Raw genomic sequence first — 27500 nt, 5'->3', positions numbered from 1 at the left:
CTGCACCAAGAGGTTTCCACCGGGTACTCCGGTTTCCCCTCTCCTCAAAAACCAACATTTGACTTGACTTGCTTTCATTGTCAATTTCAGTTTACAGTGTCCCCAATTAGTGCTTCAGCGCTAGAACGACTAGACACTTAAATAAAGTTCCTTCCTTCCTTCTTTATAAGATTTCTTCAGGTATTCGAGGATCAATTGGCTTCATTACATGAAAAAGCGAAAAGCGACGTCGACTCGTGATCCGGCCGTTCGCAATACAAAGTATCCATCCGGAATCGCCTCAACCAATCACATATTAAGGGGTATCTAGTTACATCTACTCCCTAACAATTTATGGAACAAAGAAAGAAAAACAAACAAACAAAATATAAAAGTGTCTGTATCATAGGGTCCATTGGCAGCTGGGAACCCGTCTGCTACGGCTAGATGTACGCAGGCCTTTGTCGTCGGAATCCGGGGTGGTTGTTTCGGCTTCAGTGGTGTAGGAATTCAGCTGTCCTCAGTCGTTGTCTGGGGCTCTTTCACGTCATCCAGGAGCTTACTGAGGAAATGGCAGCTCATTGGTTTTCTGAATGTGCCTACCGTTGCGCCTATACTCAGTCTGTGTTGCCCACCTTGACCAAGTAAGGCCTGTTCCAAACATGGTGCTACTGCCGTGCCGAACTCAAATGAATTTGGCTTGGCAGTGGCACGAGGATGGCACGGCAGCGGTTTCAAACGTCGAACCTAATACAGTCGCGCCAAATTCAAAAGACAAAACAAACCATCCATCCAGCGTAATAGTATGCAAATAATGCAAAATACATTAAATTAATTTATGAATTGAGTTCGGCGCAACAATAGCACGCCGTTTGAAACCAAGTCGTGCTACTGCCGTGCGGCACGGCAAGTCCTGCCGTGCTATAAGTAGTCGTGCCGAACCTGCAGCCGTGCCTCGCTTAATAGTTTCAAACGGCGTGCTACTGCAGTTTTTAAATCGAAATGACAATTTCATTTGAGTTCGGCACGGCAGTAGCACGACGTTTGGAACAGGCCTAACTTTTGTCGGCCAGCTTTGCGGTGCAGGTGCCAGAGCTCCACGTATCCTTCCCTGAAAGTTTCATGCATACTGTCTTCCCTGGTAGGATTGCCTCCAATGGCCTTGCACCCTTGTTATAGTAGAACTCTTGACGCTGCTTCATCGCTGCTAAGCTTCGCATTTCTGCTTCTATATCGTAGCGAGGCTTCACAAGACTATTTGCGATTGGCAGGAGGGTCTTACAGCGTCGTTTCATAAGTTGTTGAGCTGGGCTTGTTCCGACCCCTTCTGTTGGCGTGTTACGCCAGTCTAGTAGTGCCAAGAATTCTGACTTCCCTGATTCTTTGCATTTCTTGAAGACGCATGCATTCTCTGCTTTGGGTACCTGGGGGACGATGTCACATGGTCGAATTCCCGGGTCCGAGTGAAGGCAGCAAACTCCGCCGAGCCGAACTGGGGTCCATTGTCGGTAACTACGGAATCAGGTATGCCCAAACTCGCAAAGACTGTACGCTTTAAGTTCCTTGATAATAGATCTTACCGTCACTGATTGTACGCGTGCGACTTCAATATAGTTGCTGAAATAGTCAGAGATGACCAACAGGGTACGCTTATCCAGGTCACACAAGACACCGTCCACCTTGGACCAGGATCTTCCCGCGAATTCATGCTACTGGATTGGTCCCTTTCTCTGCTCATACCTGTGCGCCATGAAGGCATCGCATCTCGCTACATACTCTTTCAACTCCGTTGACATCAATGGCCAGTATAGGCAATCGTGTGCTCGTCGGATGCAAGCTTCGACACCACTGTGGAATGCGTGAGTCACGGCCATTAGTTCCTTGCGAAGAGAGGCTGGTTCGACCAGTTGACGCCCTTTAAATACTAGTTCGTCTTCAACCGTGAGCTCATCTCGAATATCGTAGTAAGGATAATAAGTATTCATGATGAGGGACGGCTTTTCTGTTCTACGGCCAACCACTCTGTATCACCATACGCATTTCCTGGAAAACAGGGTCATGATTTATCTGCTGAAGACTGTTTTATTTGGCACCATCGAGCTTCGATGACTGGAAGGTGCGGACTTGTGGTCTATTTCCTCAAGCTCCTGTACAAATGCGGACACGTTAGCTTCAGGTTTGAAAGCCCTGCTAAGAGTGTCCACGAGAGACCGTTTCCTTTCCTTTCAGTCCTTATAATCACGTTCAGGCTTTATCTTTGGAGATGCAGCAGCATTCGTTGAAGTCCTTGTACATGTGATGCCGCGTAGAATGCTTTACGAATAATTACTTCCGGGGGTTTGTGATCTGTCTCGACTGTGGCTGCATCTCTACCATGTATGTATGTGTTGAATCTTTCGCACGCAAAGACAATGTCCAGAAGTTTTTTCTCGCTTTGTGCATGCCCAGTTTCTGCACACGTGAGATAATATGCATAAGCCACAGGTTGCCCGTTCTGTAACAGCGCAGACCCAAGACCAGACTTTGATGCGTCGCATTGAAGAGTTACTTTTGTCGCAAACGGGTTGTAATAACCGTGAAACCTGATGTTAGTACGCGTCGCAGCTTCCTTTAACAGGTTAAGTGCAGCGACCTTGACCGGGTCTGCTTGCAGCCTTTCAGAGTGGCAATGTGCCCAGTACAGACTGATAAAGCTGGAATAAGCATTCCTGGTTTCATAGCTATGGGTTTGGTTTTTGCTGTAAATCGAGTTCTGGAGGAAATGTAGGTCTTGACGATACATAAAAGATCAAATTTGAATAAATGCAGCAAATGGACCAGTCCTGACATTTTAAGGTTCCGGTTTCCGGATTCTTGAAAATGGTTTCAGTGTGGAGGACATTATACCTGAAAATGTTAATTGAAAATATGTGGCCACGGGCGATATATGAGGTTTCCAAAACGAAAACAGTTTGAGAGACGCGAAGGATACGCTGCTCTTTACGGTAACTTGATAATCATCAAACCTTTTTTTTCTACCAAGACTAAAACCATAAAGTTAGTCTTAGGTAAAGATTGAGAAAGCTTATTTGCTGCAAATAAGGTTGACAATATCTGTCAAATTCACCACTTCAAATATACTGAGGACGGTGACTGTGAAAGACCAACATGTTTGTGTTGTCAGCAAAGAAAGATCGCTTCCACTCCCAATATGCACTTAATTAATAAACACTGCAGGAAAGCTAGTTTAAAATCGAATGCCCTGTGCAACGTTTTGTAGTTCCCCCTCCCGTCCGGAAACAGGCCATTCTCGGGTAACACTGTGAGTTTATGTATGTGGAATTTTATGCCAGTATGTATTGGCCTATTTTCTTGTCGGTATATATTGCGTTTCACCGACTTAGTTGGAGGCTTAAAACATTGCAGTATATGTACTCAAGTAAAGCTATGATCCTCGCACCTATGGACGCAATTTTAGCAATTGCGTAGAGAAGTCTGAAAAATTCAGGACTTCAACGGGGCTTGAACCTGTGACCTCGCGATACCGGTGCAACGCTGTAACCAAGTGAGCTATGACGCCACTGACGTTAGGAGCTGGTCATTCGTGGGTTCTAATTTTCCCGTGAGGAACGAATCAATGAAAGAAATTATTTATGAAATGAATCATATACCATATCACCGGTATCGCGAGATCACATTTTCAAACCGCATTGAAGTCCTGAATTTTCAGGCTTCTCTACGCAATTGCTAAAATTGCGTCCATAACTGCGAGGATCATAGCTTTACTTGATTTCATATCCCCAGTTCAGTATGTTATTCATTTCATATATCATTTCGTTCAGTATATGTACTGTGAAAAGAATATATTAAGCCGTTATCTAAAGTGTCTCTAATTGCCCCGCCCCGTGTCGCGTTGGAAGGAGACGCCATCTATTTGAGAGCTTTTGAACAACAAAATGAATCAAATCAATCGCCCACTGACGCAAATAAATCAAGCGAAATGCTCAGAATGCTTATCGCAGCCGAGCAATACAAATGCAACTTCAGATAATTGAGTATTTAGTTCAAGTGAAAGACAGAACAAATATTGTTCTAATTTAAGATATCAACACATTTTCTAACAATCTAGCAGTGCCATTTAGCTCGGCCATGCCCAAACAATTGCGTGCAAGTGAGTCAAATGCCACGGTAAACACAATTATCTTCAGATTTCATCAAAACATGTAATTATCATGTTTTCTTCCCACCGTCTTTTTACTTTCGTTCGAAGAACTAAGTATGGTATTCGGCGCTGACCATTCTTTTTTGGTGGGAGGGGGAGGGTCGCGATTTGCCTGCGCATGCCTAAGATATCTTTCCTCGTAGAGACCATTCTCTTCACCAGAGCGGCGTCGGATCTTATGTCCGCGCATGACCCAAGGCTGTGGGAAACTCTTTGTAGGAGAACATGCGTCGTTATTCTTATAGCCAAACAATGGCTATTTGAACCTTACGGCTCCTGCTCACGTCTCGTGCTTACATGAATGTACCAATCAGAGACGCTTTTCATTCAGTCTTCACGAAAACCAATGAGAAGACACTTTTTTCAGGGTTCCCCAGAGGGCGTGATTTTCGATAAATCTCCAGGTTTTTCTCAAATATCCTGGGTTTTTTTTTTTACCTTGATCTCCAGGTTTTAGGTCTTTTGGGGTTGAATGGCCTGAGAAAAGCTTAAATTTCGGCTTCTTTTAGTCTTGGGACAAAACGTGGCCTCATACACGACGTACTTACCTATTCGTCGGCTTCCGCCCGGTATCTCCGATTATCAGCCGAGTATCAACGAATTAAAAAAGGTCGCTATGGATTATGGTTAGTTCCCAGGACAACGCGAAACAAACAACTTCAACTTGTAAAGCAAAATTTGGCGCAAAACCGACAATATTTATTTTTCTTTGTGAGGATGTCTCAGCAAGGAGCAGCTTTACAAAGTTACAACAACGAACTAGTTAAGTGTGAGTATTTGAAACTATTTAGTCCAACGAATGTCCACAAATCAGGGCCGTAACCAGAAGAAAATTATGACTAAGGCATGGTTGAATTCTCTTCCTAGGTAGTACTAGTAGTGGAAACTTTATTACCATGTCAGAACCTTCTAGTTTGGGATATATCCCATACTAATGTGGTGTTTATGAGGATTATATTTTAAAGACAACACTAGAGTCACGGTTTATTTATAGAAAACCACGAAAAATGACTGAGACAAGTGCCTCGGTTTGCTTCATACTGGCTACGGCCAGTGATGTCGTGTGGTTTGCTTCGTGTTGTTATTTTTGTAAGATACTCTATATCATTTGTAGGCATTGAAGATCTTTGCACGAAGAGAGATGAACTGCAAAAACAGATCATCAACGAAGAGGAGGAAAAATCCAAAATCCAAAACGATATTCGCATTCTTAGTGAAAGGCTGGCGAAAATCAATGAGAGCCTCGCAAAGAAGATAGCATCCAGAAATGATTATGACAAAACTATTTCGGAAACAGAAGCTGCGTATATGAAGGTTAGCCTTAATACGCTGAAGATTTTTCCGTGTTGTTTCGACAAGTAATAAATGTATACATTTGGAGTACAGGTTACAGTGAGCCTTGCTCTTGACTGGACAATTTTAAGCAATTATATCAATAAAAGACAATTATTGGATGAGGTTGAGCATGTGTTATCTGCTGAAGCCGAAGGCTGAAGCGGATACCGCAAACTGAGGCTTTGATAATTATCGCTAACATGCGAAAACCAAATTCAATAATTGTTTTATTATGCATATTCCTAAGCTGAGCTCCGCCATGATAAAACTGATCAAACTGCTAGGTGACACTTCTGCATGCATAAAACTATTGTCTGTAGGTATGACGTCAATTCTACATATATAAAATCTATTGTTTGTAGGTATGACGTAAGAGAAACAGAGCAAGCAAGAGTTAGCTGCGTGCTTATAGCCAATCAAAATCGAGCTGGTGACACCAATGTATAATAACAATAATTATTAGTCAAAATTGTTCATTATTGCGCAAAAAATTGCCATACGTTTCGAGGCCGCTGCCTCTTCATCAGTGGATAAAAAGTTGCTTTTTATCCGCTGATGAAGAGGCAGCAGCCTCGAAACGTATGGCAATTTACATATTTTTTGCGCAATAATGAACAATTTTGACTAGTTTATTTATCTACAAACTTTGCGCAACACAGTTTTCTTCTTGTTTCTCAATAATAATTATTGTCTCTTACAGACACCTGCAAAATGGCTTGGCCTTAAATTGTCCAGTTAAATGCAAGGATCATGTCTACCTTTCGTAATTATAGGCACTTTCGTTATTCATTGACAAGCAATGCCAAATAGTGTGCCCTTAATTAAATTTTGTAGTCGTGGTATGTTGAAAAATTGCAGTCACTGTCTTTAATGTGAGAGGCTAAGTTCCCTTTCACAACCACACAACCTTCCCTGTTAAAGAATTTGTAGGTTATGTTTGCATTGGCAAAGGGTGCTAATTACCAGTAGTTGATTACTTTTTGTATATAATATTTGAAAAGAAGGAAAGAATAGGTTACACATGACAGTACATTTTCTCTAAAACAATGTGCAGGGCTTGAAATTAACGAAAAAATCCAGTCGCAATTTTGCGACAAGATGCAAAAATTTAGTCCCAATTTTGCAAATTTTATTCGCAAAATCATCACGCTGTATTGTGTTGTCAGCAGTTTAGCAAAACAAAATATGAGCCCACAATACCTGTGTGTAAAGTAACCGCTGAAAAATGGCAAAAAATATCGAAGGGTCGTGCATGTGTAAATATTGCAGCTAAATTATGCTACAATTACCTTATCTTCAGAATGAAAGAAAGTTCATGGCGAAAAAAAATATTTTTGTCATTTGTTTATTTATTTTATCAAAAGTAGCAGCAAAGTGGCAACTGCTAACCCTTTTGTTTCGAAAGAGCGAAGGTGAAAACAACTCACAAATTTGCAACTTCTCCAGATATTTTAGTCGCAAATGCGACCGTATTGGTGAACTGTAATGTCCATGTGCCGATTATGGATTATGCAAATTAGTTTTTTTCTTCTTTTGAACTGTTTTGTTAGCCATATAAAAAACAAATTAATAACCTCGAACGTTCGGTCATTACAGGGAAATCTCAAACCTCGGCCTAGCTGTATTGACCTCGCTGTTGCTTAGTCAATACGGCAAGGCCTCAGTTTGAGATTTTTCTGTAACGACCTTAGTCTCTGTTATTAAGTAGTTAGTATCATTTTCAGAGTGCATGTGTTTTAACGAGAATCCCAAACAGGCCTATTATTTTTGCAGGCCTTTTCACAGTGAGAATATCTGCTACAATTACTTTAGAATTCTCATTTGATGTGCATACATTGTTAACATTGTCATTGTTATATCATTTTTTTTTTTTTTACTGTTTGGTTTTTCCAGATTCTTGAAAGTTCCCAAACACTCTTACATGTCTTAAAGAAAGAGACTTCAAAGGACAAGGGTCCTGCCAATCAAAGTCAGGGATCAGTCCGTGATAAGACAACAGCACAAACGTAGACCAAAGACCTTGCACAATCAGAGATTGATGATGCAACAAGTTTATTGGTGTTTGAATGAAGGACACCATACTGTGTTTATGGTTGTAAATACACCAAGGATAGTGATAAATAATTAAATTTTCTAAAGAATAAGTGAAAAAATACTTGCACGATGGCTGCTACAACTACAAACTATGTTACAGACCAAGAGCTTCAAGAATGTTGCTTACTGGTATTGTCCCTTCTTTTCTTATACTTTGCACTAGAGTTTCAGCTGTAAACTTCCCAAAGAAAGATGAAAATTTGTTAAATAAACAGGAAATATTTAAATTAGTATGTACATTGTATATTTTACACTGGTGGTACAAATGTACGCCTTCTTTAATTTAGAAAAGGCCAAGATTCATTGTATAAACCTATAATTCAGTTACTGTAATTTACTTCATTTTTGCTACAAATTTATTAAACTATCTATAGCAGAAATAGATTTATCCTATTTACAATGTATCTCTTCTTAATAGTGCCTCCAAAAAAGCATATTTTTTTCTCTACATGTACATGTACTTTTTTGCAGTCCTGTGACAATGATAAAATTATTATTGAAGGTGAATAAATAAAATTATTATAGTAGCTTATGTGTTATAAGAAGTACAATTCTGCCTGGTGCTTGTTCAAGTTAAGAGAGACACCTTGGGTCAAAAATCAAAGAGAGGTGGACATCTGACACGAGTAACCCTCAGGGATAGACTCCACAAACATGATTAGAGACCCACTAGCATTGATCCAAGCTTGCCTTCCTTAGTTTCCAGAGTGTATACTCTAAAGGCTGCTTGTAAAGGATGTGTAATCTAACATTTCCAGCTATCTATTCCACTTGCCATTCCCTCTGTTACAAGTCCTTTGCTTCTTATATGGGTGAAGTCTCGCTTTCTCACTCTGTACAAGCAGTGGATGTTTCCCTCCTGCTGTGATTTGACTGTCGTGTCCACTTTCCATAAGTTTGAGCTTTGTTTCAATTGCTTTGATTTTGGATTCACAACTGAAAGCAAAACGTTAACAAGAAGAGCTTGACAATCTGCAATTGCTGCACTATTCTGATATCTTCACAGTTATCCTTGGGTTGTCAGAAATGTTAAATGTATGAATCAGTTTTGACCTAAAAACAATAACACTATAAAGACAGTACCCCTAGGTTTATAGGATCAGTGCTGCCTAATGAAGGCGTTGGAAAGGTCATGGAAATCAGGCGTAAGTATGAAAATGTAGATTCTTTTTTCAGGGCTAGAAAGTCATGAAATTAGAAAAAAATGGCTCCCAGATTGCGAGGCCTATTGTGCTGTAAAACAAATTAAACAACATCAGAAATATTATTTTTTGTCTTCTTATTGGTGAAGAGGTTGCAGGAGGAAGAGAAAGTATTTCACAAAAGGTCTTAGTGCAAAAGGCTAATATTAAAAACCCACTGACCCCTGGGGGTTCCCCATTGACGAGTAAAACCGTCTGGTGTTAGACAGAGTAAAATACTGGGTGGTTCAGGCCGTTTTGGGAGTCAAACAGTTAATGGGGACATAAAGAACTCATGAACATTACTATTTTTTAAGTAAGAGGCTATTCATTTCATAGAGAGATTTAAAAAAGTTAGCCTTTTTTTAAGTTCTTGGAGCCAAACATGGGGCTTTGCATTGTATTCTTTAGATGCTAAGCCAACTTTCTTTTGTCCGAGACTGGGAGAAATGTGCGGTTGAGTGCAGACTGGGGTAGGGGAAGGGACTGCGCACTGCTCCTAGTCTCTGAGCCTGTTCACAGGCAACTTCTCTGAAGAGCGGATGGAAGACTGGGAAGGATGCAGTTTCACTGACCTGTTTAGTGATATTTTTGTTGAAACTGTTGATGGTGATACATCCTTTATTCCCTATACAGTAAAAAGATTATTTAAATGCTTGCAATAAGTTTTATTGATAATTCAATAGGGCTATGTTATGGTCTACTTTAGCATTAATTTTGTAAGCAAAAGTGAGTTGAAGTATGGAATCTTTTGCAATCAAGCAATGAAAGCCTTACTTCATACATGCACAGACTACGAGGATGCCTATTCAGGAATTTTGCGGGAGCAATTTAAGGGAGCTTAAGAGTAATGGTCCCAGTTGCTGTAAAGGTGGTTAGACCACTCACCATCCTATGGAAACCTCTGTTTTTACAGCACATATTTCCAGGATAGCTATAGTTATTTTGAACAACTTGAACCAGATAAGATGATTGACGAGCTTCAGTACTACAAAGAATCAAGATAATAATGGTCCTTACAGTTATTCCTGCTGGATTCTTTGCCCAATCTACGATTAAAGGCTTTGACAAAGCGAGTTTGCCATTCAATCCTTGTATGGCATTTTCAGCTTGCTGTTTTGAAAAGAACAAAATGTAATTTAACAATACTTGTTATTTTGTGATTATATCGAGAAGTGAAATTAGAAATACTTAATAAATCCTAACATCAGGTCAAACAAGGAACAGAATTTTATTGGCTGGGTGCGCATATGTGTAGTCCTAAATTATAAACTGTTTGTAACTGAAATTTCAACAGCCTGAGCAGACGCCTCATAATCAACTGTGGAAGATGACGGTAGACCTCTGCTCAGCTTGTCAAAATGTCAGTCAAAGACAACAGTCCTTCTCAGGACAACACTGACCTAAACAGTCAAATTCGAAAAATCCAGGAATGCCCTTCAGTAATGATGATTGACAGCTTGGAATTTAAAAAGATTTAAAACTGTTTTCAGTAGGGTAAAATTATGACATGTGACTGGTGTTTTGTACCAATCCAAAAGTTTGCAATAGGATCATAATAAATTGAATTTCCATTAGATTCTTACAATCTAGCTGACTCTGACTCTGACAGATACATGCATGTAGTTGGACAGATACATAATGCAGCGGTTCACTCACCTCATGAGTTTTGTATTCAACAAAACAATATCCTCGAGGTTCACCTTCTTTCACTCCTGATTTATGGAAGAGTAGTTCAAACTTTTTTAGATCACCAAAACGCTGTAGAATTTTAACCAGATTATACCTGGAAGCAAAAATAGATCTGGTGTTGAAACCCTATTTTCCTCCCTCTTGCTTGTTGTTCAAAGAATAACATCAGAGGTTTCATTCTAAAATACACTTATATTATTGTTTTTGTGAGAGTTACCGAAATAATTTAATTACTTAAAGTAGCCAATGGCAATAGCCTTGCTATTTAGTTACATGCCAGGGGCAGATTTAGGGAGGGGGGGTGGCACGGGTTGCTGCAGCACCCCTTTTTTCCCTGTATTTAAAGAGTTTCTGTAACAAACCGACTTTCAAGTGGTACAGTGTGCATCAGGTGGTTTTACTTTAGATGATGATTAGTTCAGTTTCAGAGCTTTTCTTTTTTCAAATACATTTTGCCTTGATAGATACACATTGCATATGAAAAATTGAATATATAATTCATCTCAAATATGAAAAATTTCTATAATAAGCTCACTGCTTTTCAAAAATCCGAGCAACATGTTAAATGTAACTGGCGTTTCTCTACTGTATTTCATGAAGTGACAAGGAAGTCTGAACACAAATAATTTTTCAAATAAAGGGCATGTGGAGGGGGAGGAGGGTCCATGGGGGGGGGACTCCCATATGAGACAGACGGGGATGCTCGTCGTCTCGCTTAGGAGTGTAAATTTTGGATTTTGGTCTCGCTTAGGGTTTTCCGGGCAAAGCGCCAATATTTTAAGCCGCCAAGGTCAAAATTTGCTTAAGCCACGCCCAGATTGGTCTCCTTTAGAGGTCACAAAAAGCTTCAGCCACGCCCAGATGGTCTCCTTTAGGGGTTAAATTCAAAATTTCCGACGAGCATCCCCGTCTGTTCCATATGGGAGTCCCCCTCCCCCCTGCGGAGGAGGGAGGTGGTGCACTCTCGCCGCATTTCTTTGGCCCCCTCTTTCTGGAATTTCTGGATTCGCCCAAGCCTGCGAGGTGCATTTATATTGTAGGTTCAAATATTGCAACAATCACAATTGTGGTTGACAAACATGATTTGATATCAGCTACTCTGGTTTAAAAAATAATGAATGTAGCTTATTTATGATTCAAGACCCAAGGGCCACAGCGAGGTTGTGCTTTGCTGCTTGCTGAGGGAATTGATACGATTAATGCCAAATTGGCTCCTCGCATAATCAATAATCCATGCCTGTGATCAGAGGGATCTTGACACTTCCATTTCACCACGATTTCGACTTTCCAGTTTCCATTCCTGCTTTCTGACTTCAGATTCCTGCTCTAAATTCCACATTATGGATTTCAGATTCCAGATGTGTCCATTTCTGCCAGGGTCACTTTGTTCACTACCATTTTTTCCCAGAAGATACCATTAGATAACCTAAGGTGTCCCTGTTTCAAGCCAATTTGTCTAGGACCATCGAACCTCTGAAGCCTTAAGAGTCTCTCGGAGGCTCCTGTTTTGAAACCTTAAAAGGAAATCCTATTTTCATCTTATTTTTTCTTTTGGTAAAAATTATCTTATTTTCCCGTTTATTTTGCCCGTTGCTTAATTCAGTATTGTCAAAGGTAAGCATTAGCAAATATATTTGTTTGCAAGAGAAAGCAATAAGATTATTATTTCCCCACATCACGTATTAACATCTTGAGGACATCTCTTAAGTGTTTATTTTCCCTAACCAGTATTCTCTATTTTCGAATTCCCCACACTGCATATTGCCAAGAGCATTTGAAAACAATGGTTTATGCAAAATTTGGGGGGCAAACAAAGTGTGTTATGGGGAATTCGAAAATAGAGAATGCTTGGTTTCTTGAATTAGTTCCGGCCAGTACATGCTCCATGAACACTCACTCGCTTAGGCGTTTGTCTATATTCCCAATCCAAACCTTGTTTTCAGGATTTTCATCTTTGTTCTAAAAAATCAGATATATCTTGTGAAAACTAAAATCCAAAAACGACCAACCAGCAGTTCATGACGGCAAATACAGTATTTTTTTCATACAAACCTGATTGCATCGAGAGGTCGCCATGTTGATTCTTACATGGAAAGCGTAACTATAGGTTCCATTCTCTCGCGCTATACAATATTCAAAATGGCCGACAGTGAGGAACGTACCAGAAGGAAAAATCCTAAAACTTCTAAGGTAAACACTCTATTTTAATTGCAATCACGTCCGGTGAATAAATGGTTAAATTACCCAGCACCTGAGTTTCATGTGAATGACATATTTTCATTAGTTATAGGGCTCATTTGAGTTTATGCAGTTTATGTCACATCCTAGTCTGCGTGCAGAGTCTCCTTTGACCGTCTCTGCTTGTGGAGAAGGTAAAAGAAGACTGCTCGCGGGGTAATCTCGAGCATAATAATGATCAATCATTTACAGCTAACGTTAAATTGAGAAAATAAACAATTGTAAATACTAAACATTCGACACCAGTTAAGACTTATCACACCAAATGTAAGCCCAGCTAAAATTTCGTGTGAATTATAGCAATCAAGAAAAAGTAGGAAACGCAGCAGAAGTTCTGACAGCTCTGAGGAATCAGGAACATCAGGCAGCTCTAGCAGCCCTGCAAGGTAACAAACGTCAAAGACTAACTGGGTTCTGTCAAACAGGCAGGTTTAAAACACAGTACAGGTCACTCGTTACAGGTCATTGTTTTACCTGTACTAAAGCAATCCAAAACCTTCAAACTGGCTAACCTTAGGTACATGTATGAACATCGTTTTAGGCCTAACAAGGCTAGTATTTAGAATTAGTAATGGTTTGGTAACAAGGGACCTGTGAAAAGTGACCTATACTTTCAGACATTCCAACCCTCCCTCCCGATTTGATGTGTTACCTCCAACTCTCCCGATTTCCATCTCTATAAGAACACCACATATCACATCAACTCCACTCCCAGATCACACTGTGAGTTTTCACGAATAAATTCCAAATAATGTTCGGCTTTTTATAATCTTCCCATTTGCTCGCCTCTTTGTGTGGCTACGGCTGTTATAGCTTGATGGCGATCATAATTACATTCTGCACTCTCATTGGACAATTTGAAACACTTGGCCTATGGGGCTAGACCAACCTCTCTTGAAAGTACAGAATATATCTGACAAGCACAAACATGACCTGGCATTGAGGGATGGTGGGTCCGTCAAGGAACTAGAAGCAGTCTGCAAGAGAAGACTTCGGCAACACCTGCCAGTGATTTCTAATATGTGGCAAGAGGGACATCTGTTGCCGCTTTAATTCAATGATCAGTTTTACGAGTAAAGCTGTCTGTCCTTTTAAACAAATGGCTCCTAGCTAGGAGCCACCAATCTTGCAAATGACTTGTATATTGCCCATAAAAATAATGATATCAGCGCATCCTGAAAAATAAGAATGGTGCAAAATTCAGAGCAGGGCTAGGACAAAGTTAAAAATCAAAAATGACAAACGAGTCAGGAATCGAAGTAAGCATTGGAAGAGAAATTGCCTAGAAATTGTACTGAGCCATTAATGTTAGAGACTATTACAAGTTTCATTTACCGGTATCTTTTCGATGCAATTATCAGAGGTTGCAAATCATCAATTTTTCAAGGCAATAATCACCCTGAAGTTACCAACATTCTACCAAGAGGTTACCAACACCTTACCGGCAGTCAGCTGATGGTCGGTCGCCTGTCAGCCAACAGATGACCTGCAAGCATTTATGAAATAAAGCTGTCAGCTGACTTTTGGTGGAGGAGAGCTGTTGTTCACAATTACCATGTAACCTATTGGAAAGGTACTTAAAAGCTGTCCTGCTGGCTTCTTTCATGTTCCATCACCATCAAAAAGGCATGGTATTTGCCAGACTTAGTGGATTTACATGTGGTAGACTAACAAGAAAGTTTTGAATTTATAGGAAAAAGTCAAGAAAATCAAAAAAGAGTAGATCAAAGAGACATCAATCAACTGACAGTAGTAGCAGTGAATCCAGTGACTCAGAGCTTGAGGACAAGAAAAAAAGGCATAAAAAGAGAGCAAAAAAGACTGAAGAAAGAAAAAAGGTGGAACTAACTGTGATTTCTTAATTATTAATTTTGGGAAGACTTCTTAAATTATTGTACAGTGAAATGTATTCAAATTGCTCACAAAGCTGTGATAATATTAACGTAGGTATGGTACTCTTCAAGAACCAGGTCCTCACTCAGTTGCAAAGAATCTTTAGCCCTTAATTACAGTGAGTGAAGGAAAGATTTAGTGAAGTTTGTGCATGGTTTTGTTCCTTTTCCTGTGAAACCTGAACCATTGTATTTGACAAACCATTGTCTCAATTTATCATTTGCAGTCATGATCCTCTGTGGTCTCTCCTTTCAGTATCTCTCTTTAATACTCCTTATTAAGATTCCCATGTAAATGTCAAGAATAGTGGGCTAGTTTGCCCATGTATTTGTGACATCTTTAATCAGCATGATATCTGCCATACTTTGGTTCTCAAAGTGTTGGAGTTAAATCATTTTTTAATCTTTGTTTCACTATCATTGTCTGCTAAAACAAGCACTTTCTTATGTTCCCCTTCCTTGTTGATCACTGTTCTTGTTGATGTTGGTAGAGAATACATCTTTTCCAAAGGTGATAGCAAATGCTGCTTGCAGTAGTTTTAGGTAAAACAACAGACTTTAGGGATTTTACTTTAGGGGTTTAAAGATTTTTCTCTTCAGTCTGACATGGTTTTGTTTGCAAAATCTTGAAGTTGGTGATAATGAGGACAGGAAGTAACATTTTTCCTATCCAATGCACTTTCAAGTGTGTGGGGAATACATGTATGTGTGTCATAAAGACTGTAAGCGTGGTACATATTGTACTGGGTCCCAGCGAATTTTGGCCAGCAAAAGTTCCAAAACATTTCTGAAATTAGTTACCACTCTACTACTGTCTTTTTTTTTTTAATGCAGGACAAAAAGTGCAGGAAAAGCAAGGATAAATCTAAACAAAAAGGGAAAAAGTTCACCTTAGTTGTAAACCAAAAGAAGTATGGCAAATATGGAATCCTTATGGAGAGTGATATGTTCAACAAACAACAAGAATTTTATCTGTGGCTTCAGGAAGTAAAGCAAGTCAACCCAGAATTTCTCCCCAGATTTGAGATGAAAAAGATGTTTGATTCCTTTGCTGAGGACTATAATACTGCGACATTACCACATAAAAAGTATTCACTTCTTCATAATAATAATTCCTAACATCACATCACGAAAAACACTCTAATTTGAATCATGAGAAGCAAGATAATATGCACTGTTTCCTTTCCATCTTGCCAGCTCTTGGGCTGGGGCTTGACCTGAGATGGGACTCGCCTTTTGACCTTAAGCCTTTAAGGCCCATGACGGCCCCCATTAGACAGAGTCAAATCTATGTAGACATCAAGCAACAAACAACAGTTTGAATTCACTTTAATATATCAGGTAGAACAAGTAATTCGGTGTAGTGTTTCTCATGTGATGAAGAGATCGAGTACCCTGGCTGCCAGAGGTTTTTCTCTCTCAGAGCGACGGAATAGATGAGGAAAAACCTCTGGTACAGGCCGTTGAGTTCTTTGAGAAGGCCGGTCCAATGGGATGCTGTTTCATATTCTCATAGTCAGATTTTGACCCTAGCAATTCGATTGGTTCCAGGAACTTGTCTGTTCTAACGAGTATTCTGATTGGTTTAGCAACAGAAAGTAGTTCGAACAGGTTTTCAATATTATTGCTGTCAACGTGATTTCTCGTGCCCACTGTGGTCATAATCAAAATGCTGTAAAGTTACGGAAATTGAGGCTTTGAAGGCAGAAAAAGTTCAGTGGGTTCTAAATTTTTTTAGTTTTTTGTATTTGTCCATCAAAATTCAACTTCGGAATTTGACATCCAAATTTCAAATTTGAGTTTTTATATTCAACATCAAAGTTTTATAGGGAACATTGTTTTTTTTAATTTGGCATCGAAGTAAACAAGACGAATGTACCGTGGGAACCAAAGATGCTGATTGGTAGGTTGTGTCACGTATCAATTTACTAAGTTTTTCTGTGTCAATCAAACCGGGCATGGAACTGAGGTTGTCAAGGCCTGTACCAGAGGTTTTTCTCGCTGCTTTGTGACTCGCTATTCTGTCACTCTAAGAGAGACAAAACCTCTGGCATCCAGGGTAGAGATAGAGTAATTCAAGAGATCGAGCGGCGATTAAGTTGTTCAACCCAAAAGAGACAAAATTTCGGTTTCAAAATAAATCTAGATGAAATGAAACCTGAAAAAAGGACAAGAGTACAACAAAACCCAACTAGCATAATCATTTGCAAGAGACACACCTACTCAAGATGGCATCGTGGGTAATGGAAGTAACAATCTGTAAGTGGCCACTGGGAGGTAAAGGGTTTCATAGTATTGGCTGATATCATGGACCCAATGCATAAATGGCAGCCAATTCGTTTCTCCTTACATCTTTCTTTTATAGTCTTGCCAGCCTTCAGTTTAGGGCAACAAATCTGGGTTGGACAACTTGGACAATGTTGCATAAGTTATATGCCTTTTGGTTAGTTTGATTTCATCCTGAAAAAATTTTTTTGTCTATAACAGTGAAGAAAATGACAATTTTTTCAGACTGTGAGAGCAATAATTTTATAATACATTAATTTTATTTTGTAGATTTTATGACCTGGAAAAATGGGAAACCAAACAAAGAGAGAAAGGAAGGATAAAAGCTCTGAAAAAATCAAAGAAACAACAAGTTTCTATTGAAAGTGATGAACTACAACACAAAAGTCTACATTCAGGACCAACAAGGCCTGGTAAGAGAGTACTGTAATTAGAACAAGCAGAATTTATAATTCTCTAATTTGTGTTTATCTTTGAGCTGATTAACCCAAGTACAATAAAATTATGCATTTGAAAAATGCTCACAGGATTGTGAACCATGTCCAGAGATCTTTAACAACCTCCAAAAACTCCTTGAAGATATGAGTTTCACTTGCTCAAAGTATTTTAAAGCATATTAATTTTAAGGATTTTGCAAATCCTGGTGTTAAGAAGTTCTGTTGCATGTTTTCATTTATCCAGACAAGATGAATGAAGAATAAATTTTTCTCTATTCGATTGGTAAAAAGTATATATATTTTCTCCTATTCAAATTACGCAGTTTTTGAATTGGTAGGTTCAGTTCCCAGCATTTTGATCTTCAGTATAGATTCATCTGGATCCTTCTGGACTCTTCTGTGTCTCACAACAAGTCCAGACATTTGACTTTTACTTCAAGTTTTGGTAACTTTTATGTAATTTTTTTTTGAAGAACTGCTGTCAGTAGTACTGTACCTTATAGCTGAAATAGTTTTTAATAATGTGGTGTATATTGCCACGTACTTTCATGTAGCAGCAAATTTGATGTTGTAACCCCCTTCGTGTCAACTACAGGAATGAGCAGACAAGAGCTTCTTGAAATGCAGAGAGTCATTAGGGAAAGACAAGAGGAAGATTACAAGAAGAAAGCTGGCATGCAAGTGGATGAAACCAAGGGCGTGCGCTACCAGACAATACTCCCTTAATTGCTCAATCTTTGAGAAAAATGGTTAGAATATCTAAGACTTCTAAGACTGTCGAACCTGTACTGTTTTGTTCTGTTGTCATGAGATTTATTAATTTTTTTTTGGAGGGAAGGATTTTACATGTATCTGTTTAATTTTATGCAGTTTTTGCACTTGTCCTTCTAGACATTGCTGGAGAAATCAACAAAGGTCCCTGCATGCATCAGTGACTAACCCCCTCCTCAGAAGGATTCTCAATGACATAAATTATAGTATATTAATGGTAATTTTCAATTTTATGTGAAAAAAACTGCTATACTTAAAAAGAATCAGAAAAAGTTGCTACAGAACCGTACGCATACGTCGAATAGTTTAGGCTTGTATTCCCATACAAATTCTTTAGATTTCGAACGCACACACACACATTGTCGCGGCTCCCTGTGCCACGGCCAGTTAAAAACACGTCAGCTTATGGTACTCATTACCGAAGCGCAGGCCCGGGTTGCTCGACGTATGGTTAGGGCTAACCAGCGTTAAATACCATGGAAACCTACAGGTTTTGATACCTCTTAACCACCGGTTAGTGCTAACTAGGCTTCGAGCAACCAGCTGAACCAGCCCCTTGTTCCAGTTGTTCAAAAGGTGGATAGCGCTATCCACCGGATAAATCATTATTCAGTGGATAAGTAATAGTGAAATCAATTGCGCTATCCATTGGGTAGTGGGTAGTGATTTTTCCGGTGGATAACGTTATCCACCTTTTGAACAGCTGGGGCCAGGGGCTTAAGTTTCTTTTCTGGTTGAGACTGGTGACTCAGGGGCGTAGCAGCCTTTAAGCCAGTTCTCCCGGGCTTACAAACGTTTGGGCATAATTATCCGAAAAATTTCCCCGGTGAATGATTTCTCTTTTCTTTCCCTTTTTTTTAGGAAAAGACCAAGAAAGCAAGTTAATGAATCTATTTAATCTCGCGTGGTTGTTTCGAAGTAAAGGAAACCAATTGAATGTGTGTGTCTTTTCATGAATATCATGAAAACTGAGAGAGCCGATCCTTTAGTTTGTACAGAGGTGTACGAGCGATGGAAGTAGATGGCAGCCGAGAATGTTTATTGTAGAATGTCTATTGCAGAATGTACATGTTCAATATGCACTGCTCCCAGTTAGCAAAAGTTAGTCGAGGCAAGCAGTGGTTACGTGTATAAAAGAGATAACAAGTAGACAAAGCTACAGTATTCACTGAGTCTTCAGTTGTATTTTATAAGCAATACATTATAGAACGAATAGGTATACAAATAACTCGTGTACAAAGTATACAGTCAACAAAGTAAATATCATCTAAAATCAAATCAATACAAAGTGCAGGTGCGAGTTCGTTATCGAGCCAAGGAGGAAGGAAGGCAACAACATAAGGCAACAACGTAAGTAGGGAAAATGTCCGAGCCGCAACTCCTGAATCCTACTGCGAAAGAAGGCGAAGAACCATATATTTTTTCCTCGTCGATCACCTTGTACAAGAAATGCAAGACAGGCTGCTGTCATAGGAGGATCAATTCTTAGGACAATATCTTGTCCCCAAAAACTGAGCTACGTGCATGTATGCACAAGCGAAGTTTGGGATAAGGCATATGGCACATTCAAAACCCGATCTATCTGAGAAGAGAGAATATGATACTGAGATCCTTAGGTGTAAAACAAAGTGGCAGTATTCTCCTATATCTCCTGGTGATAACCAAGCGACCCTGGTAGAAACCTTGGACAGCGCAAACCCAGTCTTCTACTCAAACATTAATGCGGTACTCGCCATTCTACTACACCCCTGACTTTGGCGGGGATATGATAATCCAGGACGTTTTATGCATGTCGACATAATGTGGCTTGTCACAACAAAGCTGCGCATGAAAGTTTTCTTAAATGTGTTCACTTTCTTGTGACAATTTGTAAATAAAATAAAATACATGCATCTATTTTATGATGCATGAAAAGGCAAATTAGCTTTTTTAAATAAGGTTCTTTAGATAAATACAGGAGGATAATGTAAGGTTAGACCATTATTCTAAATTGTCACGAACGTATCATTCTTTTGCACTTACGTTAATGAATTTAAAGCTACTGGCCTCAGTTGTCTTCACCTATTCTTTTGTTCATATTAGTATGGCTAGAAAGGCTCATTAGCTATTTGCGCGCCATTTTTTGTCTACTGCGCATGCGCAGCTAGACACAATGCTGTCGAAAATTTGGTTTATCAACGGAGTTGATAATGTAAATTGACCACCGTACAGAGATTCTAAAAGCTGACGTTTCGAGCGTTAGCCCTTCGTCAGTATTCGTTAGCCCTTCGTCAGTATACTACTTCCCCACCGACGCAGCACCACAGTTTCTTTAGAAACTACCCCTTCATTCACAATGCTGTCGAGTTGAGCAAGGTGAGATTTTTCCGTTACTAATCGGAACCAATGAAAAGTCTCGGTACCTTCGGAAGTTTTCGTGTGTTGCTAAAACAGTAGTCGGTGCACGGTAAATACGTCAAGTTTAAGTTTGTCAAAAGAACTCATCAATGGTTTGAAGAACGTCTCTACATGCTTAGAATATGGAGAGTTTTACTCAAAAGCCGCTGGCCTCTCTGAACTCCTACCCATTTATTGTCTGTTTTACGGCCATCTTGGTCACTATCAGATTTCAGTTTCAGTTTTTATTATGTATTTTATATAAAATATCACAAAGTTACGCAATGCTCGCAGTTAGCAAAAGCTAGTCGAGGCGAGCAGTGCTTACAAATATATTCCAGATAAAATGGTTACAAATACATAACTACACATTCACATCAAAAAATAAATTGGTTTTAGAATACAGTTAGTGTGCAGTGGAGAACAGCTTAACACTTGTACAGTATAACATAAATAAACATGAGAAAATTTAATTTAAATTGAATAAAGAAATGACTAACTATATGACATGATACTAAACTGAGGAGTCAAAATTTGCCAATATTATCGAAACATCAATGTAGTCATCATATTTTAGTAGTCTTTAAAAGAGGATATCATTAACATTATTTTTTAAGCTGGATTTTGACATCTGGCGCACTTCTCAAGATAAGCGATTCCAAATTTTAACGCCAATTCTTGAGAAAGATTTTTTTTGAATATCTATTCTCGAGCGTTTAAGAAAATAATCTCTTTGCGATGATCTCGCCTCGTAAGGATGAATATTAGCTTGATGGGTGAATAGGTTAAATATATTAGGTGTTAAGTTGTTTGATACGTCGTGCATCATCATAGCCACAGATTTAAAATAGAGTATAATCTAAAGGAAGAAGACGAGAAGAAATGAAGAAAGGTATTGCATGAGATTTGTAATCAGCAAAATACATTAGGCGAAGAGCTCGTTTTTGAAGGGTTAAAAGTTTAGTTCAATGAATTTTTGCAGCATTACCCCAAGCTACTATACCATACTTTTGGGTAAATGTAATTCTAGCGATACCAACTTAGTCACTTTCTATTTATGCATAAACCTTACATATAGCCTTTTAATTGTCATTTCAAAACGAATGTAATGCGACTAGTAAATGTTAAATCAGCACCGCCACAGTTCTTTCTGTAACAACGTTTTTTACCGATAATCTTTCCATTTTTAAATCCCACTAGCCAGAATATTTTTACCCCTAAAAACCTCGACAATTTGGGACCCCATTTGCGAAGCGCCAACTGCGACCAAAAGCGATCGCCCGGGCCGAAATCAAGGGGATAACTCGTTTGGTATGACGCTCCAGCGCCATGTCTGGAGGTACTGCGTTTTTCTCTCTTGTAGCACTTCTGGCTCTCGGATACGTAGGATACCAAAAACAAGATGCTGGTTTTTTACAAGGAATTGACATTTCAGTTGATTCTAGTAGTGGTGTACGCCCCTTCAGCACACTTTTGACAGGTGGAATTGGAGCACTCTGATCGGTCGATTCAAATTTTGGCGGGAAATTTAAACGTACGTGAGATGGGACATTCAAATCATGACGTCACAGACACGTGACCCCTCCCTTGTGCGGATCCTCAGGAAACAGGTTCGGGGTGTTTTGCAACCCTGCTGGAAAGTCAAAGCTGGGCATGAAATGCAAACGTGCGTTAGGCGGGACATTCAAAATTCAAACAACAACGTTACATGGGTCGAGAGAGGGATGACGTCACAGAGTCCCAAGCCCCTCACGGTCAGAAAAAACAATACAGGATATTTTTTTCCGAATCAAACGGTTTAATGACTAGAATAATAAATGAATATGTACAAAAGAAAAAAGCATAAAATAATATCACACTATGTACAAGAAGAAGACGGTGCCCGCACACGCACCCAAGTTTAGTATGATCCACGCTGATTTTGGATGTGGCCGGCCAATGAAAACACAATCGTCCCACCGGTCACATCCGAGTAGAGTCTCCTTAAAGTCACCTCAGTTCCTTATTGTCCCTACTCAGTCCACACACAAAAGTTGGCTCCCCGCACACGCACCCCGCAACTTGACAGATTAAAACTCGAGGAGCTCCCGGAAGGACACGTCCTCGAAACAGGATGTTTCTGCAAAGAACTCAGCAGCCGCTCAAGATCCAACACGGTCTTTACGTTCAAATTGCGCGGCCGCGCGAGCCAGATCAAAATCCGGACCTGGACGAACCACCACCTCCCGAATAGCGTTTTGGATGCGCTGTTCACGCTCTCAGGCCGCTTGACGCTGTTCGTGGTCTGCCTCTGCTCGCGCCTGAGAACAAGCACGATTTGTGCGGCATCAACAACGGGTTCCTCATCCTCCTCTTGCGATGCTGGTGGTGGTCGCGGCCGTTGTGCGAGACGTGTGGATCGTCGTGCAGGTTCGGGGCGGGGCGGTACCAGGTCGTTTAGTTCCGCTACCACGTCGAAAGCGATGGACGATGATCCTGCGGGAGAGGCCCGCAGCAATAACTCGTCTATCCGGTCGGCGGCGTCGGATAGATCCGACGACAAAGACGGGGATGCGGGAGGAACCAGGCTGTCCACACGCGCCAAGCCTTCTCTCAGGTAGGGAGGCGTAGGAGGTCGGAGCCCGTACTTACGTACGAGCCAGTCGCCACCGGTCGTATCAATGATATGCCGCGGACGGGCATTGGTCGCCAAGCCTTCGAGCAAACATGAACCCAGCACGCGTAATATCGTCGGTTGCATTCACGAACTTGTTTGCGGTGGCTCACCCTGTACCGTCTTTGCTTTTCGAGGATCTTTGCCTTGTTTGCCTCCCGATCCCTAGCCTGCCCGTTCCCGCTGTAAATAAAGAGTAACAATGACAACGTGAATGAAAAAAAAAGATAAAAGCATTTAGGGTGCGTTCGATTGACCCTATTCCGGAATAAGAATACGTGGAGTGATGATTTAAAACACTTATGTGTGGCGTTTTGCAGAAAGACAGATAATAAAGCTATGTTTAAAATAGCATTTTAGCAGATGTTTGACAATATTAATATGAATCTCAGCAAAAACGAAGGATTTCTAACCTCTATTCCATGTATTCCTATTCCGGAATACGGTCAATCGAACGCGCCCTTAATGAGAGAAAAAGAAATAAATAACGAGTTCATAAGAGAAAAAAACCCACCTGAACTGGAGCTTGACGCTTCTTAACCTGCGATCAAGCGTACTTTTCTTGAGACAGGGTGCTAAAAAGACGAAGACGAAGACGAAGACGAAGTCTTAGAACATTGAAAAAACGGACTTCCCGAAACGGTAAAATAAGCTCCAAAAGGCACAAGAATACACCCTGAGAGCTTGGGCTGCCTATGGTCTCTCACAAGGTCAAGTTCAAAGTCAACTCAAGGGTTTTATGTGGTTCGTTTGTTCAAACAAAATAATGATGTCTTACGGACTGTTCGGAATGGTTTTGTAACAGCAAAAAGGATGGGAAACATACCATTTGATGATTTCAGACCATTTTAGAACTACCGCTGGAATTGAACATCGAAAAAAATGGAGGTTCATGAGGAACATAAATATTTGTATGCCAGTTGTTTTTTTGTGAGCACGTGCTCGGTTAAATGTCACTTCATTTTTTCGCGTTGAACATCGCGCTAGATCATCAAATTAAAGCTCTTATGAATGAAAAATGTCATCATTGGGAGCTAAAAGTTCGCAAAGATGGGTTTAAAAAAGTCACGGAGGATTTTTTTTGAACCAAATGCGAAAAAAATACTGAAGGTCACCCGCATTCTCCCCGGGAGGGAAAAAACACGACGGAAAAAGGCTAAACACAAGTTGTGATCTTTCTTTTCGTCATATATATATTTACAAGATTTCTGAAACTATTTACAAGTTGAAAAACGTCTATCTACAACTATTTACACCGAAAAATTGGGTTTTTTTTTTAATTTCTGAAATTTCACAGAAGATTCGTTTTTTAATTCAAATGTAGTGATCATCCCAGCCATCTGCAACCTCCTCGGGAAGGAAAAAAGAACGGAAAAAGATCATGCAAGTTGTGATCTTTCTTTTGGTCACATATATTTACAAGATTTCTAAAAAGTTGAAAAACTATTTACTAAAAAAGGTTTCAAACTGTCTATTTACAAGTTTACCTCCGCTGAGGCAGGAACAAAAAAATTGGCCGCATCCAGGGCAGCGACGAAGGTCCGGGAAGTAATACGCTCTCCGGTTTCCTATTTTATGGTGGCATTGGAAAAGTCCGGGTTGGCTTCTTGTGCGCGGGTTTGTCGTCTTGTGGACCGCGAAGGAAAGCCGCGGACAGATGGCTAGGTTTTCTAGGAGAAAAAAGAAAGAAAAAAACATGAGTCTCCTTGATGACAATCTTCAGGTAAGGGTTGTAGGCAAAACTCACCAATCTCCTCCACCAGGGATTTCATTTTATCCCGGTGCTCTGCCCGTGCCTTCATTTTAAAAATCTCCTCTTGCAGCTCTGGCGGGAGAAAGTCCCTGTAACTTGCCATCTTGAATTGAAGTCTCTTGGACTCGAATGCGCTATTTTATACCAATCACCCGACCTCGTTTTCAACCGCACTTCCCGCAGAGGGACTGGGGCAGGACTCCCTCAAAAACGCCACGTGGGTTTGAGAACCCCTTTCATCCCTAGTTTCAGAGGACTTTGAGGAGCCAATGGAGTCCTACTTTTTTAAAAAAGACACATAAAGGTCCGTCATGGAGAACTTACACACGAATCTCAAATAATCAGAAAAACAACGGGTGTTTTACATGCGTTCGGGAAAAGCAGGTCCTGGGCGTCTGACTTGCCAGAAATCGTTGAGTCCGTTCGTGATTGATGTATCTGGTATCATAGGCCAATCGTCTTTGACTGCGTATCCATTATACAAAATGGTAGCACTCCACTTGAGGGCAGTGAAGCTGTAGAGGGTGCTCGTGTTGTCCGCAGGAGTCACATCACTACTCAGTCTTTTGGTGCCACGCACGCGCACTCCCTGTAACTATTTAAAAACTCTCCAATGACATGCTTCGCGCAATCAATCTTTCTTTCATATTTTCAATATGGTCTTTGTCCGTAATCTGTTTTTGCACCCATCGATCATGAAAGAGTACCATATTGTATTGTTCTACTGGAGGTAACATCATCTTGCACTCTTCACACCAAGATTTTAGAATATCATTTCTGTTGACCGATACTATGGCTGCCTTTACACACGCATCAGTTTTTTCTGTTCTATGAAGCTTTGAGTAACACTCCCAAGCTTGATTTTCATAGATTTTCCAGAACGCTTCTATTATATCCTCACGCATTGGAAGGCGACATTTCTTTCTTTGGAGACGGCGCTCATGTAGCTGTTGCTTTTGAAGTAAAGTAAAGTAAAGCAAACATATATTACGTCGATAACTCGTAAAAGTAATTCAACTGACAAACCTGAGGTCGACGGTGCACTCATTTTAAATATATAAAGAGGTCGCGCACGGGATTGGCCGAGAGGGAATGACATCACACACAGGGATTGGTTGAAAAGGATGACGTCACATGGACCCAGACCCCTCACGTTAAAAAAATGGAAACGAGGTCATCTTTAATAATTTAAAACAAGACAAAAATAGGAATTTTTTTACGAATGAAACAATTTAATTAAAAATAAAAGAGCTATTGACAATCGGGAACTTGGGAGGCGGCCTGGTGCCGAGCCTCGTCCCGGTTTATTCAAGCCCGTGTCCATAGGTTATTGTAAGCAAAAATACAAAAGTCAAACAAGTCTCTGAGCACGTTCCGTATTCACAAAATAGGGAGGCCTGAGGACCCATGCATTCAATAAACAAATGCACAGTCGCACAAACAACCTTCTTTAGTTTGTACACCTACAAATCGTTCAGTTGTCACCATCATTTTGTTCTTCTTCATCTTGCGTTGCGATGGGACGCGGTTGGAACTTCCTTTTCAATAAAAATTTCCGTCTCTATACAGCCGCGTCTGTTGCCTCTTCAACATCCATTGAATCCTCCTCCATGAAACGGTGTCGAGTTTTCATAACGTCTTTATGCACGGGGTCATGCTATAGACGTTCAAACCACTGGAGATACTGCAAGTACAGCCCTCGCAATTTTCTTCTGTAAACGGGTAACAGGGCATTGAAAGCTTTGGCCTCAGCTATCGTTTCAGAGACCCCCTCCTTCAAGAACTGGTTGACTTTTTTGTCATAGGTTGAACTCAACGACTCTTCCACCTCTTGGCGCAGAGTTTCCCAGGGATCGTGGTCATCCATTTCCCTGTCACTAACGTCTTCATCCTCAGACTCGATGACCATGTCCGAGTCCGAGTCCGAGTCCGGAACGAGTGACTTAGAATGAGTTACTCATCAGCCCTTGGAGTTACTACTCCAAAATACTCATTGCGAGTGACGGGGCGAGTGACTCAGAGTGAGTAACCATGAGTTACTCATCAGCCCTTGGAGTCACTCCCCCAAAATGAGTAGAGAGCACACTGAGGGTAAGGGTGAGAGATCCTAGGTATAGCCTGGGTTTACTCTTGCGCGAACCAATAAAAGGGTGAGACGGCGGCTAAGATCATCAGAAACGAGAAGCCACCGAGGAGGACAACGTGGTCTGATTGAGCTCCGGTTGCTTTTGTTGACTTAGTGAAGTGCGTGCCATCTACCAAAGAGTGTATCAACAAGACATGGAGGCCACACTCGCAGCACTGATTCAAGAGATCGAAAGATTGAAGCGACAAGTGAGGATCCAGAAAGGGAACAAGCGCGAACAACTCAAACGATGGCGCACCAAAAACCCGGACAAGGTTAAGGAGCAAAAGAAGAGATGGAAGGACAAGACCGGACAAAAAGTGAGAGACTAAAAGAGAGCAGGAGAAACGATCATGACACAACCTCCGCTCGTGACAATGCCAACGTATACCGTGGAGATACCCTGTGTGGCGACTGTTGCAAACACAGAACCAACGCGACAGCCTAGCTAAATGAGAGAACCAGACGGGGTTAAAGACACCATCCC

At 40.4% G+C, this 27500-nt stretch overlaps 4 protein-coding genes across 5 annotated transcripts; 2 read left to right on the top strand and 2 right to left on the bottom strand.

Annotated features, from left to right (window-relative positions):
* The first annotated feature begins 4819 nt into the window (after nt 1-4819).
* LOC138020296 (microtubule nucleation factor SSNA1-like) lies at nt 4820-8146 on the top strand. The gene is made up of 3 exons (XM_068867302.1): nt 4820-4949; nt 5295-5494; nt 7409-8146. Exons 1-3 carry the CDS (start codon nt 4898-4900, stop codon nt 7523-7525), a joined length of 369 nt encoding a protein of 122 aa, XP_068723403.1. The 5' UTR covers nt 4820-4897; the 3' UTR covers nt 7526-8146.
* Nucleotides 7551-12613, bottom strand: LOC138020295 (probable RNA-binding protein 18). Of its 2 annotated transcripts, XM_068867300.1 has the most exons (6): nt 12535-12588; nt 12380-12441; nt 10450-10576; nt 9811-9903; nt 9366-9418; nt 7551-8545 (listed from the first exon to the last, which is right to left on the bottom strand). In XM_068867300.1, the coding sequence occupies exons 1-6, from the start codon at nt 12556-12558 to the stop codon at nt 8368-8370; spliced, it is 537 nt and encodes a 178-aa protein (XP_068723401.1). In that variant the 5' UTR covers nt 12559-12588; the 3' UTR covers nt 7551-8367. The 2 variants fall into 2 exon arrangements, with proteins under 2 accessions (XP_068723401.1, XP_068723402.1); XM_068867301.1 differs by lacking the exon at nt 9811-9903 and having other exon boundaries at nt 12535-12613.
* Nucleotides 12596-20026, top strand: LOC138020294 (protein FAM133A-like). The gene is made up of 7 exons (XM_068867299.1): nt 12596-12672; nt 13021-13106; nt 14414-14558; nt 15447-15700; nt 17169-17311; nt 17931-18084; nt 18968-20026. The coding sequence occupies exons 1-6, from the start codon at nt 12622-12624 to the stop codon at nt 18059-18061; spliced, it is 810 nt and encodes a 269-aa protein (XP_068723400.1). The 5' UTR covers nt 12596-12621; the 3' UTR covers nt 18062-18084; nt 18968-20026.
* A 2255-nt stretch (nt 20027-22281) lies between these two features.
* LOC138021813 (uncharacterized) lies at nt 22282-25097 on the bottom strand. The gene is made up of 4 exons (XM_068868830.1): nt 24883-25097; nt 24623-24805; nt 23650-23710; nt 22282-23318 (listed from the first exon to the last, which is right to left on the bottom strand). The coding sequence occupies exons 1-4, from the start codon at nt 24989-24991 to the stop codon at nt 23075-23077; spliced, it is 597 nt and encodes a 198-aa protein (XP_068724931.1). The 5' UTR covers nt 24992-25097; the 3' UTR covers nt 22282-23074.
* Between the last annotated feature and the right edge of the window lie 2403 nt (nt 25098-27500).

Source organism: Montipora capricornis, chromosome 10 (genome assembly GCF_036669925.1).
Source record: "Montipora capricornis isolate CH-2021 chromosome 10, ASM3666992v2, whole genome shotgun sequence".
Classification (NCBI taxonomy): domain Eukaryota; kingdom Metazoa; phylum Cnidaria; class Anthozoa; order Scleractinia; family Acroporidae; genus Montipora; species Montipora capricornis.
This window is presented reverse-complemented; position numbering and strand designations above follow the sequence as displayed.

Coding starts and splice junctions, on each gene's coding strand:
- LOC138020294 (XM_068867299.1), top strand. CDS start 12,622: ATGGCCGACAGTGAGGAACGTACCAGAAGGAAAAATCCTAAAACTTCT. Junction 13,107..14,413: donor AGCTCTAGCAGCCCTGCAAG/GTAACAAACGTC, acceptor TTGAATTTATAG/GAAAAAGTCAAGAAAATCAA. Junction 14,559..15,446: donor AGACTGAAGAAAGAAAAAAG/GTGGAACTAACT, acceptor TTTTTAATGCAG/GACAAAAAGTGCAGGAAAAG.
- LOC138020296 (XM_068867302.1), top strand. CDS start 4,898: ATGTCTCAGCAAGGAGCAGCTTTACAAAGTTACAACAACGAACTAGTT. Junction 4,950..5,294: donor CAACAACGAACTAGTTAAGT/GTGAGTATTTGA, acceptor TATCATTTGTAG/GCATTGAAGATCTTTGCACG. Junction 5,495..7,408: donor CAGAAGCTGCGTATATGAAG/GTTAGCCTTAAT, acceptor TGGTTTTTCCAG/ATTCTTGAAAGTTCCCAAAC.
- LOC138020295 (XM_068867300.1), bottom strand. CDS start 12,558: ATGGCGACCTCTCGATGCAATCAG. Junction 10,577..12,379: donor ATAGACAAACGCCTAAGCGA/GTGAGTGTTCAT, acceptor TTTTGCTTCCAG/GTATAATCTGGTTAAAATTC. Junction 8,546..9,365: donor ACAAAAATATCACTAAACAG/GTCAGTGAAACT, acceptor TTTTGCTTTCAG/TTGTGAATCCAAAATCAAAG.
- LOC138021813 (XM_068868830.1), bottom strand. CDS start 24,991: ATGGCAAGTTACAGGGACTTTCTCCCGCCAGAGCTGCAAGAGGAGATT. Junction 24,806..24,882: donor ATCCCTGGTGGAGGAGATTG/GTGAGTTTTGCC, acceptor TTTTTCTCCTAG/AAAACCTAGCCATCTGTCCG. Junction 23,319..23,649: donor AGCGTCAAGCTCCAGTTCAG/GTGGGTTTTTTT, acceptor CTTTATTTACAG/CGGGAACGGGCAGGCTAGGG.